This window comes from Lagopus muta, chromosome 8, assembly GCF_023343835.1.
Source record: "Lagopus muta isolate bLagMut1 chromosome 8, bLagMut1 primary, whole genome shotgun sequence".
In the NCBI taxonomy this organism is placed as follows: Eukaryota; Metazoa; Chordata; class Aves; order Galliformes; family Phasianidae; genus Lagopus; species Lagopus muta.
Window position 1 is genome coordinate 34,458,481 of NC_064440.1, and position 19,951 is coordinate 34,478,431.

At 45.3% G+C, this 19,951-nt stretch overlaps 1 protein-coding gene across 9 annotated transcripts in view; it reads right to left on the bottom strand.

Annotated features, from left to right (window-relative positions):
* Positions 1 to 2,753: 2,753 nt before the first annotated feature.
* Positions 2,754 to 19,951, bottom strand: part of AGAP1 (ArfGAP with GTPase domain, ankyrin repeat and PH domain 1) — a 286,404-nt gene continuing 269,206 nt past the window's right edge. For all 9 annotated transcript variants that reach the window (XM_048954190.1, XM_048954191.1, XM_048954192.1 and 6 more), the window contains 2 exons: positions 10,515 to 10,770; positions 2,754 to 10,165 (listed from right to left, as the gene is read on the bottom strand). In XM_048954190.1, the coding sequence (XP_048810147.1) occupies positions 9,962 to 10,165; positions 10,515 to 10,770 (460 nt within the window). In that variant the 3' untranslated portion in view covers positions 2,754 to 9,961. The remainder of the gene's footprint in view (positions 10,166 to 10,514; positions 10,771 to 19,951) is intronic.

Consider the following 19,951-nt stretch of genomic DNA (forward strand, 5'->3'; position numbering starts at 1 on the left):
CCAATTAAGGGCTTTACTGGACATTAGGCGAGATAAATTACTGCCTGGTGGGTTTTCCAGTCCTATTGCTGATACAAAGTGGTTTGTGGTTTTCCTACGGCACGTCTGGAGGTTTCCCCAGCAGTAATTGCATTTCCCTCGGACGCCATGCAATCCCTTGCTGGTAAATCGTGCAAGCTGTGCACTGCAAAGCCACCTTCTGGGGGAAATTCTTCACTCAGAGGGTTGTGAGGCCCCAGCACTGCTGCCCAGAGAGCTGTGGGTTACCCTGGAGGTGCCCTAGGCCATGGATAGGGCCCCGGGCAGCCTGAGCTGGTGGGGGGCAACATCTGGAGGAAAGTACCTCATGGTGAGGATCTCTGATTGATTTGAGGCTCCTCTACCTGATTTTATGTGACTACAAGGGCTGCTCTGGAAGTAATGCCTCCCGTTCTATGGTGTCAGCCCACAGCGTCAGAGGTGGATGCTGGTCGTACAGCAGTAGAGGCTGAACCTTCCCACTGCATCCCACGATGTTTTGTTGCTGTGTGACTGATAGCAGCAGAGGCTGACAGAATGGCACCTGACATGGAAATGCACGGGAAGCGAAGGTGTGTCACCGAATTCCTCCATGCAGAAACAAATGGCACCTGCTGGCCACCACTGCTTGATGGAGGCCAAACAGTGGATATTGATGCGGTGAGGCGGTGGGTGGTGCGTGGCCAAAAATGAGTAAGAAACAGCACAACAGACAAGGGGATGGTTTTAAATGAGAGCTAACAGCATGCAGTACCTCCGATGTAGGAGTCTTTGGGCTCCGGAACAGGTTTCTTGAGTGACTGCTCCCAGGATCCATCAAAGCAAAGCCTTTGTAGGCATGGGTGGAAACACACAGCAAGGCCTTATGGCAGTCTGGTCCCCACAGTAATTACTGCTTTGTTCTTTGAAAAAAAAAAAGAGAGAGAAAAAAAAAGAAAAAGAAAAAAAGAAAAAAAAAGGGGGGGTCCCCCTGCTCCTATTAATGGAGGCAATAGTTTACCTTCAAAATCTCTTTCCGACCTCTGTTGCCTTCTAGTAGAATATTTCCTTTTCTTCTCAGGCATCTGTGAATGCCACCAGCTGAGAATGTTCCAGGGGTGCGTGAGGGTGGGTTTGGGGTAGGTGAGAAATGAAATGAAAGAGCTGTAATGCTGCTCAGCATCCCCTCCCCCCCCCCCCCCCCCCCTCCAGTGCCTGCATCTCCTGCGGGCAGCCGTGTCCCAGGAGGTGGTTAGCAGGAACAGGCAGCCATGCCCATCACCAAATGAAACACTGCACCCCTTACAAGGGGAGGACTGGTGATGGCTGAGAGAAGTGGCTCCACAGCTTTGCACACTGAGGAATCCAAAATTCCAAGTCCTTTCATTGAAAGGTAGAATGCAAAAAGCACCCACCTCCTGCTTGGGTGATGGTTTGACACATGATGGGGTTAAACATGGTGGAAAACCTCACAAGAACAAAGCAGGACAGTTGCTGCATGACAGAACAGTGATGTAGACCCAAAATACACAGAGAAGGGAAAAAAAAACCCAAACCACAAGCCGTCCTGCTGTTTTTCATCCCACCACTGCTGGTGTGGCCTCCTAGGAGCACTGAGAATTAAAAAGCAGGAAAGAGGAAACCTCACCAAACCCCAGTCAGACCCCCCGTGTTGGTCATTGGATTAGGAGAAGGTCATAGAATCACAAAACCATTCACCTTGCCCAACCCCAACCATGCCTACATCCCTCACTGTTACCAAACACCTCCAGGAACGGTGATTCCACCACTCCATGGGCAGCTGTGCCACTGCAGCACTGCTCCTGCTGAGATATCCCCTAATATCCAACCTGGAATGTTCCCCATCTGCTCCTCTCCACGGTTTATTCCATAGCTGCCACATCCCCCTCTTTACATCTCATCTAGAAGGAATTTCCCCGCTCCTCCAACCTCATTCCTGAACATCCCCAACTTCTTCACGGCATCCTCACGGATCTTCAGCTCCTCCATTTTTCTTCATCCCCACTGCATGTGAAGCCACCTCTTTTATCCCATTAATGGGCTGAAGAAGAAAAGACTGGATGTTACTCGCTATTCCCTCCGTCCCAGAGCAGCTCTGGTCACAGCCTTCTTGCACAAGGGCTGTTATAGAGCACCCTTCGGGCCTGCTGAGATTCCCTGCATCTCCTCTCATGGTGCACGGGCAGAGATCTTTGCAAATGTAAATAAAAGTCAACCGGTTGCCCTTGGCTCGGCGCTCACGGAATCGTAATGGAGAGCCGTGATTTTCCTTCAAAGAAGTGATTAGACCATACCATACCATGACCTTAAAGATGCTTTATTATTCTTATTTTAAATGATCATTTCAACCAATTTAGCAGATACAGATGTAACCGTTACTGGCCTAATTCCTTGGATCTCCTCCAGAGACTCTTAAAGCCGAGGTGCAACGTTTACTGCTCTCCCCTCCTCGGGGAGAAGGGCTGTTTTTAATGAAAGCCCACGTATTTTTGCTGGGAGATCTGTCACTTAGTTCATAAGCGCTTTCAGAACTCTTAGATATACACCATTACAGTCCGGTGACTTATTGCTTTTTAATTTATCAATTTGCACCATTCCCAGCTCTTCTGACATCCCAGGTCTCGGATCATACTTCATCTTTATTGCTGGCGAGGAGTGACAGTATCTCATCATTAATACTGGTGGAGCAGGGCTGGGGCAGGTGTCCCTCAATAACACTGCAAAGAACAGAGCTGTGACGAACAAGTTTTCTTGTCTTTATTAGAAAGAGACCATACAGTATAGCAGTCTCCCTCTGTGGTACTTTACAACTTGTTTGTTTTTAATTGCTTTTTTTGTTGTTGTTTAATTCGGAATACTGTACAGCTGACACAAAAAACCTCAATGCAAAGAGAGAGGAAAGGGAAACATAATACAAACCGGCATACGTAATCAAAACAAAATCATATGAAACAACAAGCAAAGTGAAATGTTTATCAATCGTTTTAATTACAGTACAAACAATATAAATAAAGCATCGAGTCATTGTAAAACAAACTTGCTGAATGAGGTAATATAAAAACAACAACAAAAGACGTATTTTTTAATAATTTCCACACTGTCTCGTCATCATTTATACATTACTATTTACAGAAACAGAAAAAAAAAACCAACCCAACCCAAACAAACCTTGCTCTAAAGCCTGCCATGTGCTAGGTATCTCTGCCTCTACCCCAAACGCAGTTCTCAGGTGACCCTACTCACCTGGGTGCCCTTCCTCCCTGTCCTAACCAGAAACACAAGCATCACAAAGCAAAAAGGACGCAACGACACTGGGCTGAGCACCCCTAAACACCGAGTCCGGCCTTTGCATCAGTCGTGGGTGTAAGGGGAGAAATGGGGCACACGTCCTGGTGGTGATGGCTGACACCCAACCGTGACCTTTGTGCGTCTGAGCCCAGTTCTGCCTCTCCCAATCAGCCCTGGATTTGGTAGCACCCGTAAGGATGTGCTGAACCCCGGCCCAAGCTGCTCACCACTATGAGCATAACTGAAAGCAAGAGTAGAGATGCTGTGAGCACACAGGCTTCCCTGCGCTGTCGGTACACATGAGGGCTTAGCACATGTCAGCTGATGGTTATGGCTCCCTCAAAGCACCATGGCCACAGACACCTGGGTAAGGATGAGGAAGTGCCCTGCTCCTCACCAACCATGTCTCCTTCCCCTGTAATGCTGTGGGTGCAGGAAGGACCCAAAACACCATTGGATCTGCTGCAGGAGGGCAGTCACTGAGCCCATGCTTAAATTCAGCCACAAATTTGAGCAAACCTATAAAAAAGATAGGGCCTCTGGGAAGTAAGTCTTATGTCCTTAGCCCCATCCATGTCTCCTCCCCGTGCCCACAGGCTGCTGGGCTGCAGTTCCCATCCCAGGCAAAGCGGCCAGTTCAGTCCCACTTTCAGAATTCGAGTTGTTGCCATCTGAATGAGCTCAATTTTTGCTCTGAGCCAGGTATCTTTGTAAACCCCGAGCTTTCCAGAACCAACTCCTGCATCTCCCTGCCCCCTGTGGCACCATGCAGCCCTCCTGCACTCCTGGAAATGGCTGGCCTGAGCCAAATTGGGAAACGTGCCCATTTATAAACACCAAACTGAAAAACTGGCTCCAGCTTCAGGCTGTGACTGATGTGTAAATGTGTGCGTGGACACTTAGAGGATGGCTGATAGAGGTACGTTGAGCACATATGTGTATACATACACACACACACAAATGCAAAGCACTTTTAGTTAATCTGGTTAGTGACATCCATGCAATACACTGCTTTACCTTAGGACTTCACTGCACTTGATGACCAACTCAGCTCCATCACTGAGCTTCTAGATGTGGGAACTACCTGACAAACTGCACCCAGAGCCTTCCTCAGTACTGCCCGGGCTTGGGGCTTGCCTTCAGCACAGCATCACTCCCTCCATCTGGCAATCAGAGACCATGGAAGCGCTTCCAGCTTCCTACGAGGCACCGGGGCTGCTCTGAGATTCCCACTCAGTTGCCCTCACACTATTTAGCTACCCTAACAACAGGCAGAGGGAGGTGGGAAGGACAGAAGGATGAGTTCTCAGAAGCAAAACACACTGATCAGTTCTGCAGAACGTGGCACACACAAAAGAGCGGATGGTGCATTCAACTGCCAGCAAGCAACACGGTCATCCCAAAGGCATGCCATTAGACCTTGATAAGCCCCCCACCCCCCTTCACGCTTTGTACATAACACACAGGTAAACATTACTAGCTCCAAAGCATCGCAAAATAGGCAACTCTTAGGACTGGAAGCAAATACACGCCCCAAAGTTCATGGCCAAGAGAAAGCTGAAGCACTGCACGTCAGCAGGACTGACCGCTACTGCCTGAATACGCTGCAGGGATTGAGAGAGGTGAAAAGCATGGAGATGGAAAGATTTTTCCTCTGTCTGCCCCCAAGAAATGTCCCCCAAGCACTCAGGGAACAAGAGCAAACTGTGGGAGTTTATTGAGCCCAAAATGAAACACAGGGGCCAAGATCACCAAAAGCATGAGTAGTGGTTTGGGGCTGAGGGTGGCACTGAAAAAAGCCATCTTGTTTTCAGAGATCATGCAACCCCTCCCTCAGAATGAGACCTACTGACAGCTCTGAGAATCTCAGCCAAAACTCTCCTACCCCCTGTTTAAAATGCAGGACATATTCAGCCAACTCAAAGGAACTGCTATGAGATGAAATCACCAAATATTCACTTTAAAAACTGGCCCATGATAAAAAAAGCAAACAAAAACTAGAACAGATTTACCTACCTACAGCTTTGGATTGTTTGCTTTATTCCATACTTGTTCAAACAGGAGATGTCCTTCTAATAAAACCATTTAAACCACTGTTGGTTTTGGTAACTTAGAAGTCAAAATTCTTTGCAGAACCTTTTAATCTGTGGCATTGGGTTTGCAATGCAGCAAACACAAGAATAGCCAAAAACGTCCTACAAGAAATCTTACCCACGAATGGGCTGAAATGGAAGATGTTCAACAGAGGATCTGAGACTAACAGACAGAGATCTCCCGTGTGCTAACAGCTGTAGGAAGGGTAAAACAAAGAGTCCTGATGATGAAATGTGAACGGGCAAGTCCTCACGCATCCAGACCAAGTGCCCCACGTTTGGTCCCCAGCACTCTCCTTCTTCCCCTTGGGTACCTCCAAGTACAACCAACACCCGTTCCCTGTTAAGGTGCAAACACGGCTCCCCGAGACATTTGTGAAGGGCCCTAAGGAACCCTCTGTGAAATCTGTGCTTGTCTCCACTATTACTACTTTACACTAGAAACTACAAATTACTTCATTTTTCCCGATCTCCATACAAATATAAAAGATGAAGCTATCTGAAAACCGTATCATCTAATTATACTACATTACAGTGCTGGAGATCATTGCTAAGAATGTATCTGCACTCACACCTCTATTCCCTTCTTTACATTACACAGCTTCTTCTTGCCAGGGGAAATCTCCAAGTGCAGCTAAAGCTCCGTGCACTAACACACATAATTTAAGGAAATGGGGAAAGACAGCAGAGTAAACAGTATTCATGTTTACACGGTTATTATACACTACACCCAAGTAGAAATGCTTACAAACCCTCTCCTCCTTTCAACTAGCTCTTTTGGTCTCCTCAGCTTGGGGTATACCAAGATTCTCCAGAAACAGCTTTCCTTCTGCTCCCTTTTAGCAATGAAACCAGAAATCTGGCAATGGGAACCCTTGGCCAAATCTCTGAACTGGCAAGACTACATTTTCCCAAGAAAATAGTGAGGAATAAGTAAAACCCTCCTGAACTCCTGGCAGGTGAAGGTTCAGTTGCCAGATTCAATGCATTTGGCTCACCTCTGCTCTTCAACAGCAATTAGCCCGATGCAAATAGAAGAAAAGTGCTGACGTTAACAGCAAACACTTCCATCTAGTGTTTTAGTCACGGTGGATAAAGTGCAGAGGAAGTGGGATTTAAAAGGATCTGGGATCACAAAGAGGGTTCAACGGTGAGAAACACGGCCACAATCTCCACTCCCTCAGATAACGCTAACGGATTTAGTCAGTGCATTTCTGCTGGGATTTCTTACTGACTGCATTTCAATTCGTTTTCAACTTGCTCCTCATGTGCTCGAAGGGGCGTAAGCAGTCCGACAAGTGGGTTCCGTAAAAGCAACAAGAGGGGGGCTGAAGGCAAAACGAAGACCTGAAAATGGACAGGTTAGAAGACAGAACAACTGCTGCAGGTTCTCAAAGCCTGCCTGTCTCTGCACCTGGATGGCTTCAAGAACACCCTCTGCAAAGCGCAAACGCATCCGCCTGGAAAGAGCACGGAGTCCCAAAACCTCACGGCACGAAGCCAAGGACAGCAGGGCTTGGCTGATGGAGTTTTTCCCTGGGGAAGCCAAGCACGGCCCATGAGAGCACTGCTTTGACATCATCACTGCCAATGCTGATACGTCCAAGGAAAAGCTATGTTTAAGTTAAAAGCAACTGTGTCACGGATTAGTGAAAGTATGAGGTTATTAGTTGGCTAGGCTTGATACATCATTTTTCCTATAATACAGCGGAAGTTCCTTCCCCCAAAAAATTCTGTTTTCCAAGGTTCACCTGCAGAATTCTTCTAATGAAAGGAGCGTACAATTCTTCTACCCGAAGCCTGCACGACAGCCTGGCTGCTGTCCTTGTTTCTCACATCTCACACTCAGAAAGGTGGCCTAAAGAGAACACTTCACCTATGTACAGAAAATATTTTCAATCAGGACAAAAAATAAGCTCTGAAACGGAAGAAGCATTGAGAACTTAACCGTGGCAAAATTTGCCTACAACGTATTTGAAACATTGGACTTGATTTTCCAAGAGAAACACGCTGGCTGTTCCCAGGGGAACAGCAGGCAGCCTGCATCTCTGGGAACATGTGCTGCACTTCCCCAGTTCACACTATGCCCCCTGGAACGGGTGGAAAGCTTGTGAGCACCAAGACACGGGGGCTTGCAGCATCCCACTCAGCTGAACCTTCAGCGGGCCGTCCTGTCACCGAGGGACCACCCATCACTATCAGAGCTGCATGGGAACGATTGGAGAAATAGCAATTATCCCTCAAAAGTTAAAAAAAAATAAAAAATAAAAAAATCCTAGCGTGCACAGAATCAGATGTAGCATTAATCTGATGCAGCCAGTCTAAGCTGGATGGAGAAAGACCCCGTCTATGGTCAGAGGTCAGTACAGTATCAAAGTACGGAACGACAACAGCACAGAACAGGGAAAGCCAGTCAGTATTCTCAAGCTTTATGATTTGATACCCAACCTGTAATTTTCTCTCTCTTCCTTAAGATACTCAGAATAATTTTTCTCCTTCTCATTTTGCGTCGACCTATATTTTGTTTAGCAATTGCTATCGTCCTCCCATTCGCATGTCAAGCAAAATACAGAGCCCCAAGGGAAAACAACACTGAAGGCTTGGGAAATACATAAGGAGCAGGTAGATTTCCAAATTACTATGCTGTGTGCACCTCACTGACTTCACATAATTGCTCCTTTGCCATCTAATTCAGTTGAGTTTTCAACTTTCTCCGTGATACACCCTTCCCCCATCTCCACATTGCCCTATGCCACTTAAAAACTACTTTTCGGTCTGCCAAAAAATCGTACAGCCTGCTTCCCTGTGCCAGAAACCTGGTTTTGAAGCAAATGGCACAAGCCAGGATCTGTCTGGTAATACAAACAATAATAATAATAATAAAACAATAAAAATCAAGTCAAGTAGTAAAACCTGGAACTCAAACGAACTGCCCAGGCTCCTTTCAACAAGCCCTTTTTCTCCCAGAAAGCAGCCAGGTTCAGAGGTAGGGCAGCCATGCCCTGCCCGCCTCGGTGAAGGCTATCAATCCTGAAACCAACCCAATCTGATCTGCACGCATCCAGACTATGGCTTTTCGTCTTGGCGTGTGAAAGCGTCGTGACTTCTGAAGTAAAATATATTTACAGTGCTGAGAAACAGCCTCTTTTCCTTTCTAAACGGTCTCATATATATATATACATACTTTTTTCATGCCAAGCGTGCCATAATCTCATTCTGATATGTTCCTCAAAGGCTTGCAATGGAAACAGAGTTCACTGCTGGGGATATTGTCAACATACAGTGATCCGGAATCCACAGATCCTAACTAGTTGCACATTATTTAGTTCACATCCATTACAGTTTATAAATTAACAGAGGTGTCATTTTCTGTACAAAAAAAAAAATCAATGCATATTTATGATTTTTTTATTCAAATAGATTTTACATACATATAATCTAAAGACACAATACAAAATCTGTATAAGTTAGGCAATGCATCACAGGAGTGACCAAAAACTCAACACGTTTACCTTGGCAAAATGACAGAACGTATTTCTGCTGGCTGGAAAAATATTAGCCTTTAATGCATTTATTAATTTTACTAAACGTACTTGAAATGCTTTTCCTTAGCAGTATTCATTATTCCTTTTTGTGTTTCATAGTTACTCTTATTTATTTTTTCCATTTTGTTTTTACACCAAGGAGACTGCAGTCAAATAACACTCAGCAACTCATTTCCTCTCTTTGGACTGAAAAATTAAACAGATACTAAATTATGACAGTGAATTTAGAAAGGAGGGCTCCAAGGGCTCGAAAGAACATGTCTGAGATAATATGATGCTTCTAAGAATATTGCAATCACATCCAAGCAATCACCGAAGCGTGCCATGTAACTACCTCCTCAGCTAATATGCTTTTTTCTCCGTGATGACTAATCATGTTCTATTAAACAGCGGTAATGCTGGAAGAACTCAACTATACAAGTGTAATGAAGCCAGTATTCTCCCTGGACAGATTAGCTACAACTGATTTGACACATACCATCATAGGAGCTTCAAACCTGACAAACTCTGTGCTTGCTTCTGATTTATGCCGTCAAGCTCTTCAGAGAAGAGAATGAAATCCAGCCGTTCCGTTTGGTAGAGGTGAAATGTACTGATGTGCTTAACTGTCAGTTATGGAAAGTTACCATTTCTTCTTTCTTCTCCTCTCGCTCCCGCTCTCACCTCCCTCCACCCCTGCCTTCTGCACTTGTAGAGCCTGTGCCCAGGGACAACTGTCCCCATGGTCCCGTGCCACGCGCCGTGTCCTACAGAACCCACGCGCTCTCGCACGCTTCTGCTGTCCCGTTTCCATCGTTCGAGAGCTGTCACTGAAACAACTGCTTTCTCTGCAGCCCCTTTCGCTCCTTCTCATCCCCTCGTGCTATCCAGATGTGCTGGTTCTGGATGGGACAGGGATGCACCGAAGGGTAAAGGGAAAAGGGAAGTTATTGGACTCACAGAGCAGAGCCGTGATGGGAATGGAGGAATATGAGGCCGCGGATGTAATTCAGGTCAGCGAATACACGAGTGAGCTCCTCAGATGATGGTGGGCATCCTTCCACTGCTGTTGTTCCGGTTGTTGTTCTTCCTGGACAGATTCGGAGTGGCCATGAGGACGAAGCGCTCGTCGGGGCAGCCGTACTGGAGGAGAACGTCAATGCACTCCTGGCTCGAAGCCTGCCTGGCGTAGGCCAACGCGGTGTTCCCATGGGCATCGCGTGCCATCACGTCAACGCCGTACTGGAGAAAGAAGAGACGCCACCTGAAGCTCTGATGCAGACAGAGAGTTACAGCAGAGGGAGCGAGCTCAGGCCAGGAAGGCTGGAACTGAGCTGAGGTTGGTGAAAGGGAGGGGAGAGAGAGGGACGTGAGCAGAACGCTGGTGACTTACACACAGAAAGGTTTCTACGGGGAGGGTCTTAGAGCTGGAACAAAATTTGTCACCGAGGTATTTCAAATGGCATTTCCAATAGGTGGTAAGGAAATCTCTCCTTCCTCATTCTGTTGTTTACTTTCTACCAATGGCAACAGACGAAAGGGGGGGGGTAAGTTACCATCCTTACAGAGCGTGCGATGAGCAAGCACTCACCCAGATCAGGAGCTGCACCAACACCACGTTTCCCTTCCTGCAGGCCAGGTGCAGGGCCGTGCGCCCATCGCCGTCTCCGCAGGTCTCATTCACCTCCTCCCGCGTGCCGTGGGCGAGGAGCAGGATGACCGTGCGCAGATCTTCCTCGGCTGTAGCCCTCAGGAGGTGTTGGCCAAGAGAAAGTTCCAGGCACTGCAGCGGGGCAAGGAAGAGCTTCTGCTCGTATTTTGCACGTATCCAGCGCTCTTTTTCCTCCCTAGAGAAGCCAAAGAGAATACGTCACTCCGGCCTGGCTTTGCTCCTACCAGCATGCTAGCAAATAGCCATCAACAAAAAGAAAGCAAGAAAATAAATCAGGCAGATGGTGTCCACGTTGGAGTTAAGGTGTGCAGCAGAACACAGTACAGAAAATGTACCAAATGTCCGTGTTTGAAACCTGAAGTGACCAGCACGGCACTGACAACTCCCAGCCACCCCTCCTGCACCTGGGCTTGCATTTCACACAGCAGAACAACCCCTGCAAGGCACAGCCTTGCTTGCAGAGGTGCTCCCTCTATCAAAAACTGTGTCATGTTTCCAATGCAAAAGACATATGGACGATTCTTCAATTTGTTTTTCCAAAATGCAAACTATCAGAACAGTACTTTGAAGCCGCCATTTCCTCCTGAAACGTCAAATAACTATCAAAAGCTTTCTGGATGCTATTATGTTACAGGATAAGGAGGACTACAAACAACCGTCTCCACTCCGTTTCAAAAATTAACATACAATTATATGATCTAAGAGATCTAGCCCTAGACAAAGCCCCATTTGAAGGTACCTGTCCAGCCTCTGAAAACCATATACATCATCTAGCAAGGCAACTTGTTACTGGTGACATATTTTTTCCTCCGGAGCACAAAAGGAAAAGCTCTGTTTACGCCTTTCAGCACTGTTTACACTACTCCCAGTAATCTAGTGTCAGGTTAGCCCTAATCTGTTTTTAAATACTTATGTAAACAGATCCTTCCAACAGCAAATCTGGATTAGTTTTGCATCATTTCCTGGTACATGCGGAGCGACCTTACTGTGACCTCTCTGGATGCTCTCATGCAGAGCTTCCCAAAGCATGCTCTTCTCTGCACCAATGACAATCCACCCTACAGACAGGTACAGTTTTTTTCAGAGAAAAAGTGCAAACAGATAATTAACACAAAAAGCACTGCGCTTAAATTAAACCTTTGAATGACTCCTGCAAGCTAAAAGGCACACACACAAAAGAAAACATTTAGGGGACCGCAAATTAACCTTTGATGGCAGGATCTGATAAACAGGATCAGTTCAGATACTCAAGATGGAGAGGAGAAAGAAAATGACTTCTGTTACCACTGTGATCCTTAACTCCTCTGTTAGCTGTGCTGTTTTAAGGTAAAAATACAGCGGCAGCGCTTCGAGGAGGTTGAAGTGACACACTTACAGTTACTCACAATAAAATGTGCACTCCTGCAGCATCACAACACCTCTAGGACCAGTACCCAGACAGCGTTTAATAAAGCTCTTGTCAGTTTTTTAAGTACGTACTGAGGTTTTGAGTGTAACCAATACACCCACTCCACATTTAAACACGCCAGACTGAAAAATGAAGTGACTGAGTCAGCCCTGTTTCACACCAGTGGCACACGTCTGGGCTGAGGGGATTTATTTCTCATATGCCCACAGACCCAAAAGGCAGAATATACTTCATTTTCTGCCTGCATCACAACTACCACAATCTTTTTAGTGCTGTTGAGTCTGCAAACAAATCCCCCCCCATCTTCACAGACCACCTCTGAGCAACTTTAGCCTCCAGCTGCCATATGACCATGGCTGGAAAAGAAGTCCCTTCTGTTTAAACTCAAGCTGTGTGACACCAGTCTCCCACCTCTAATCACTATCCATCACAAACTATTCATTATAAACTACTCTGTGAGACTTCAGGTGGAGCTTTTAGAGTTTTAGGCTGTTGTTTCACAAATTCGTTGCAGCACACCTGCCCTGTGCTTCATGGGAGCAGTGCAAAGGCAAGCCAGACCAAGTGGTGGGGAGAGCATCCCCCAGATTCAGTGCTGTGATGGGAACACAGTGAACGCTGCCAACAAAAACAGAGATGTTTTAAAAGTCTCAGACATTTGGGGGCAGCATGTCACTGACATTGTCTATGGAATGAGATTTAGATTCTATTCAACTGTTCAAACTGGGTACAAGGAAAGATAAGTTGTTGGGATTTTCTCACAGACAATTACACTGAATGACAGGAGGAGGTAGCTGGAGGTAGGAGGAGAAGCATGCTTGCCCATACCTTGTGGGCTGATACAACAGAAATTTAGAAGGACCAGCTCTGAAACATATTCTAGAAAGCCAACACCCACAGACCTCCCCTCTCCGTTTCTGGCACAAACCATTTCATTTCAAATGACTAGGGGACTTCCTTGGACAACAGCTTCAGCTCCACCGCATGCATCCATCTTAGAACCTGACAACACAACATAAATGCACTCTGATGCCACAATCTCACTCCTGGGGTCCACAGCCCGCCTGGGTTGAGGTTTCATATCCCCATAGGAAGGCCAGTCCAAGAGCAGAGTTGTCAGCAGTAGATCACTTGGCCTCATTCCAGTCCCCTGGAGGACCACCGTTCACATCCCCTGTTAGCTAATGAGCTAAAAAATGAATTATTGGAGCGGTCAGCAATAAGAAGGAAGAGGAGGCACAGTGTTTCGCTTCAGCCAGCACTGACATACCTTTAAATAAATCAACTGAATAAGAGTACAAGGAAATGAGAGGAAGAGCAACTAATCAGCAGATACTGAACCAATCTCCAAAAATAAAGGGAATGTACGATTAAACGCCTGCTAGTAAATATTTCTCTCATTTTCCTCCTTTTCTTGTAATTCTGGTAACTTTCACTCTAAACAACACCCTCAAAAATACAGTCTCAGTTCTAGCTGTCTTCACGTGACATCCATAAGCCAGAACAAAACTACTCCGCTTACTTCCTGAGCTACTAAAATTCAGCAGAATCCCTTTTTCAAGATCAGATTAAAGTCAGTGCATTGGAGAAGCACCATCATCAGGTGCTCGGATGGCACCTATGACACCTAATGCTAGAGAATGTGTGAGCTGCCAGTTTTTTAATGCAAATGCACAGGTGAATTAGAGGAACTCCAGAGTAACAGATGACAAATTTATAGACAGAAGAATGAAAGTCAGATTGGGCTTCGTTTGAGCCTTCTCTCTCTGAAGCTGTCCATTCAAACTCAGACTTCTGAGAAAAGCTTACAAACTTTCTGGCTATACAAGGGCCAAATACAACAGGGTAAGACTGCAAAACATCCTGCAGGAAAGGAATACAATTCACTAAGCCCTGGCCTAAAACCATCACTGAGCTCTGCCAAGTCTCCATCACTGGTACGAATAATGAAAGCCCTGATAGAGCAGTGATACTGTACATAGGTAAGAGTTATTAGAAACAGATGAAAATTTCACTTCTCAGTTTATTTTCATCTCATTAGGTGCTTGCTTCTCAAGATAATGTCCAATTATTTAAATTACTCTGCCAGCCACATCACATCATTATTATCTTGAAACATAAATACTGGGCACTGTGAGGGGGAGGGTTAACTAGGTAGCATGAGAGAATATAAAAGGCAGATTTGCTCAGAGCACAGTTTCCTTTCAGACTACTCTTCACTCTTTGCTTGTGAGCTTGCACCAGAGATGCTCATTTAGGAGCTTGGCCCTGTGCAGCTCAGTCCAGAGCGGTGCCTGGCTCACCCATCTTGATGAGAAGCGTTAAATATTTTCTTCTCTCTTACTAAAAAGAACTATTCTGCAACAGAGGTGGCCTCTAAATGCTCCCTCTACTGCCATTCACCCAAATGTCTGTGCCGTGTGGGTGCCATGCTCGTGTGCTGCCATTTCTGCATGCTTACTGAAGTGCAACATTTAACGCGGCAATAACCTGGCCGGCTCAGCAGGACAACTGCCAGATTTTCTCTGCTGTTGGACAGCTGACAAAGTTAATGTGTCTGTTCCAACAAAATGAAGTAAATCTAACTCCCATAGCTCCCAAACTCTGGGAGCGTCCCAGAGTATGTCATTAGCTTTGTGGTCCAGCATGCAAGAAGCATACATCACCTAATGACCGGTGCAGCCCTGCTGTCAGGGCTGGGTGGCTGGTTGTGGCAGGGCTTGCCATTTAAGGAAAACCCTTTGCAATGATCCCACAGATGTCTGATAAACAGCATCACTTTGGTAAGAGTTGGCGATGCAGCGCTGTGATGGGTAAAAGGGAAGCGAAACATTTGTGGGGGAAAGAACTGAAAAGTTTGGGAAGGTTCATGATGCTTTTAATTGCAACTTGCAAAGGGAAGAGGGGAGATGAAGAGAAAGCAGGAAGAAAGGGCTAGCAGCAAGGAATTTCCAAAGTGTCTTCCTGTCCCAAGCAAAGCAGGAACTGGGAGGAGAGGCATGGAAGAGGAGTTGGGAACAATATGCTGAGAAAACACAGGGGCTTCCTCTCTCTGCAGGAGAAGACCCCACTCTATTGCAAAGGGAGTGCTTAGCAGTTGACTGCTTCCTAGCATGCATGCCTTCTCTCCCAGGCTGCGTTGCTAAGGGGGAAGGCGCACGGGCCCACGAGGGATATGTAGGGCCCTGGCAAACAAGAGGGCTCCAGACAGCAAACAAAGACCGATGGCTATTTATTCCTTAATTACGGAAAGCTTTCAAGAAGCAGGCCACTGTAAATCCCGCGTACCGAGAGAAGGAGGCAAAGAACCAAGATTTATGTGCACCGGGGCAAAGAGGAAATAAATATCTCCCTGGCTCCTGATCAATATTATGAGTGTTTTGCCAACCTACAGGGTGTTTTATGAGCTGTAAGGACAGAAAGGGATCATTAATAATTAAATAAAGTCAACCTATTAAGCTTATTACTTCTTTACAAGTTAAACAACCCCAACGGATGTGAGTGGCCCTATGGCACAGCCGCAGCACAGCCACCATGAGTGCCTGGCAGCACTGCTGCCCTACAGCTCCTGGGGTCCCCAGGTCTCGCAAGGCAGGCAGCTTGGCTGGGAAACGGTTTGCTCTCATCTTTGTCCCTAAAGTTATCCGCCGAGGATGAACAATTGAATGCCACAGAAGCATTCTGAGCTCGAGTTTCTTCTAACTCTGGGCCTGCTCAAGTGAACTCCAAAACAGATGCTGTTTTTGCACATCTCGGTCAGCTTTTCAGTGATGCCACAGAGCAAGCAGCATTTCCCCTTCAGGTGTTAAGACACTGCAGGATTTACTACTGTAAAACATTAATGACCAGACTAAGTTTACTGACTTCAGGCTTTCTATTATCCTGCAACTGTAGGCTCTGACTCTAAATATCATAAACTATGGCAAACTTTTGTTCTCATTGCACGACACTCAATATAATAATTTTTAAGGTACATTTGATAAAAGGTATCAACTCTGAGATTACTCCATGTTAAGCTAAGGAAAAGCTATGTGACATACAGCTGTGGGGAACACTGCAGATGCTAAGAAAAGGTTTGTAGAGAATGCAGATAGTGCGAGGCCAACTGTAAGATCTGCAAGCCAATCAAAAAAGCACTGCAAACAGCAGACGAGGATGGGTTCCTGTTAAGATGTGCAAGGAGAGACCTTATGAGCATCCCAAATAAAACAGCAATGGATGAGCACCACCTTTCACCAGCTGTTTACTGACCACTGGGAAAGTGTTGCATTCACAGCCTCGTTACTTCTACCTATACACTGATGAAGAGGCACGTCAATATCCTTGCAAAAGTTAAATCAAAATCTCTCACTGTGCTGACTGCCAAACAGAAGGTGAGCTTTCACTGTGTGCTTCTGGACTTTGCATGAATCACACACAGCCCACTCCCCTTTCTTCAGTGGTCGATGTCAACATGTAGGGAAAAAAATATTACCTACAATGATTACCTAACAAAGCCAACAGCTGTTTTAGAACAGCTAAATGAAAATATTAAAGCAAGAGTACATTTGCTTGTTTACTTGACACCAATATCTACAGATATGCAGAGAATAGCAAACATACATCTAACGTATTTCATTATTCATGTGTAACCATATTCATCTCTATGTCTTCAGTGTACAACCACGTTGCACTGTGCCAGTACCTACATGCAGACTGCAAATTTCAATTTGCAATCTGATACACAATCACTCGGGTTAAAAGATTCCATTAATTTGCAGTTTGTTAACACTAATTTTCTCCTGTGTTACGGATATATGAATGCAATATTATTGTAAATAGAGCTCAAGAAATCGTAACAGACTGTTTTTCTCCCCTCTTTCAGGGAATACTGTGAAAACTGCACGTGAAATAAATTTTCACACAAAACATGGCAGTAGTTCAGAATAGATAACTCAACTACAATGGATGATTAGGGAGAAAATGAAGGCAGACTGTTATCTTGGTTATATATGTAGCTGTTTTCACCTAAAGCCAGGCTCCTGCTTTTATGTTCGCATCGAGAGGAAGCTCCTGTACAGCATTAAAAAAAAAATAAGAGAAAGTGACATACAAATATTTCAATGCATAAATTTCAATAATCTGTGCCAGCTGAGAGACAGAGCGAGGTAGCCAAGTAAGGTTCCCACAGACTCAGAGTAATGTGGCATATAACAGGGACGTACATCAGCGATATGCTTTACAGCAGCTCCTCCCGTGATGCGACTATCACAGTGCATTAAGGATACCATAACAGTCGCTGATGTGATCTGCTTTGGAACGTATCACATCATAAACAGATGAAAGAAGAGAAATGGAGCCTTTCCTCTGCTCATAATGCTGTAAAGTGGATAAGTATCATAACTAGGAGTGCACCAATGCTTTATAAATAATGAGATGGGAAGGAACCTCTGAGGTCTACCCAAAGGCCTGATGAACTTGCTGTGTAGACATTAAAGACATCTTAAATGCCAACTTGCTTAGTATATCAAGGTGGCTTCAATGACCTGAAATGTAAAAGCACATTCTGGGCTGCCGAATGTGAACGCAATCTTTACCTGAGGGTCAGGAACTGAGAGAGGATAGTGTAAATACAGTACTTCTCAGAGACATTCAAAAATTTTCTTGACAGTTTTGATCCTTTGTTGCCAGTAACTCCCAAGCAACATTATAGTTTGATTTACAAAACAAAAACCCTTTGAGGGGGTTTTAGTATTATCTTAATTCAGCAGAAGCAGTAAGAAGACACTTTTTGGAGAATTTGGGAAAAAACCCCCACAAAACACTACACCAAATTTATATAAGACATAAAAGAGAAAATACAAGTAATAAACATTGTACTTGAACATAGACTGTGAAGAAAAACACATTGGGAACAGCAAGCAAATAAAAACAAGCACTCTTTCAGTGCAAGTCAGCGATGGAAGGGTGGCATGTTTGCAGCTAAAGGTTGGGAAGAACCTGCACCCAACCATCCTGGAGGGCATTTTCCTTGACCCATGTTCTTCAGACACCACAGGGCCCTGCCAGCTGTCCAAATCTTCCCTACTCACTTGGAGGTCTCCCTTCTGCTTCCTCTTGTAATTGCCTCCCAAATTCTCCACGTCGGCATTTCTAAAGTATCCCAGAGCTTTTTCTTCCTCTGCAATACATCTTTGCCCGTTCTTCTGCACTACCTCTAATCATTAGTTCATCAGCTGCCTTGGCCTCCTCTTAACTCTTGCTGATCACCAGCCCTTAGCATTCACAGAAATCCTTGAGGTTTCCTTTGCACCTAAGAAATGAAAGTGCCAAACCCACATGTGGAAGAGCTTCTTTATGGTAAGGGTGATGGAGCACTAGAAGAAGATGCCCAGAGATGTGGTGGAGTCTTCTTCTATGGAGGCACTCATGACCCATCTGGACACCTGTGTGACCTACTGTAGGGTACAAGCTTTGGCAGGGGGTTGGACTCAATGATCTCTTGAGGTCCCTTCCACCCCCTGTGGTTCTGCAATTTGGTGAAATCACAGAGCTCTTTTTTTGTTTCTTTGTTTGTTTTTGATGGTTTAATTTTTTTTTAAGGGATGAAATGCCATTCCTGTCACAATGATGCCAAAGGGAGCGGGGAAACGAAACAAAAGACAAACACACCTTCTACTGAGTTAGACTATCACCAGTGGACAAGGCTGCCAGAAGGGTTACACAACACCAAGGTGTCCAAAGAGGAGAGACTTGAAATGGGCTCAGCTTTCAGAAGATACTTGAGTGCTCAAGTACTGCTGAAGCATTTCTAATTGCACACCTACTTCTATTAATCGCTCGCAAACCTTTTGGCTTTTATGATTTACCAGCCATATGGTTAGTGCTTAACAAAGGGAAACCCAGATAAAACCCAACAGCAAAGAAAATATGCATAGGAGATGTCTGCCAAAAGTGACAGCAATTCCACTTCAAGGTGCAGGAATTAAAAGCAGTGTGCCAAAATGAAAGCCTCTTTGCTGCCTGCCAAAGCGCTGTGCCTGTACGTGCCCTCTCTCTTTCAGCCATTTCCTTGCAATCCCTCTTCAGGACACATTTGGAAATTATTTTAAAAAGATAAAATATCCTGTATCTGTTACCAATTAGAAGACACGTGAAAATTATTTTCTAATTTGTGGCTCCAATGTGCCTCTTAAAAGCAGAGTAACTGAAACAATTACATTGACTCCTGAATATTTCTATTATGCTCCTGAAAAATCCCCAATGTGGGTATGTCCTCCTCTGCCTGATGTGCCCCAGGGCTGCATGTATCAATAAGTACATCAAAGCCCTGAATGTGAACTGCCAAAACACTGTAATTTCTATGAAGCTTGTACGCCAGTTTGTGGCAGCTGCAGCCCAAGGGCTGCCAAACTGATTAGTCCTCTCCTAATGGTCTTCGTGCAACTTGGATTTGCAACAAGGGGGTGGGAAGGAGGAATGACTGAAGGAGGATAAAAAGTTGAATAGTAAACACGCGGCTCTCTGCTCTGGTCAAGTCATCCTCTACAGAAGCGACCAATTTTCAGCTGGCTTTTGAACTACAAGCTCTAAGCCAGGATTTATAATGGTATCGATGGAGGTTTCTTTTTAAAACCCCGACACAGTGCGACTTGAGTGACTACCTCCTGAAAATTGGTAATTTCCTGGTGGTTAGCAGGAGAAGGTCTGCCAATGAGAAAGCAGAACCTGCTAATAAATTTATAGTGCGTTATATGCCAATTAGACCCCTTCAGCCATTCAAGAGGCAGTGCCACCAATCAGGTTATCACTCCACAAATGTACTCTCTAGAGCTGATCTCATCACAAATCAATCCTGCATTTAGAGTGCAATTCTCATTAGTATTACTGAGGAATGCACTTGTGAAACAACGCAAGAAGGTATTTTTCTTCTCCCCTCCAAGCGTCCTTCCCCAGTGCCCTGTGCACA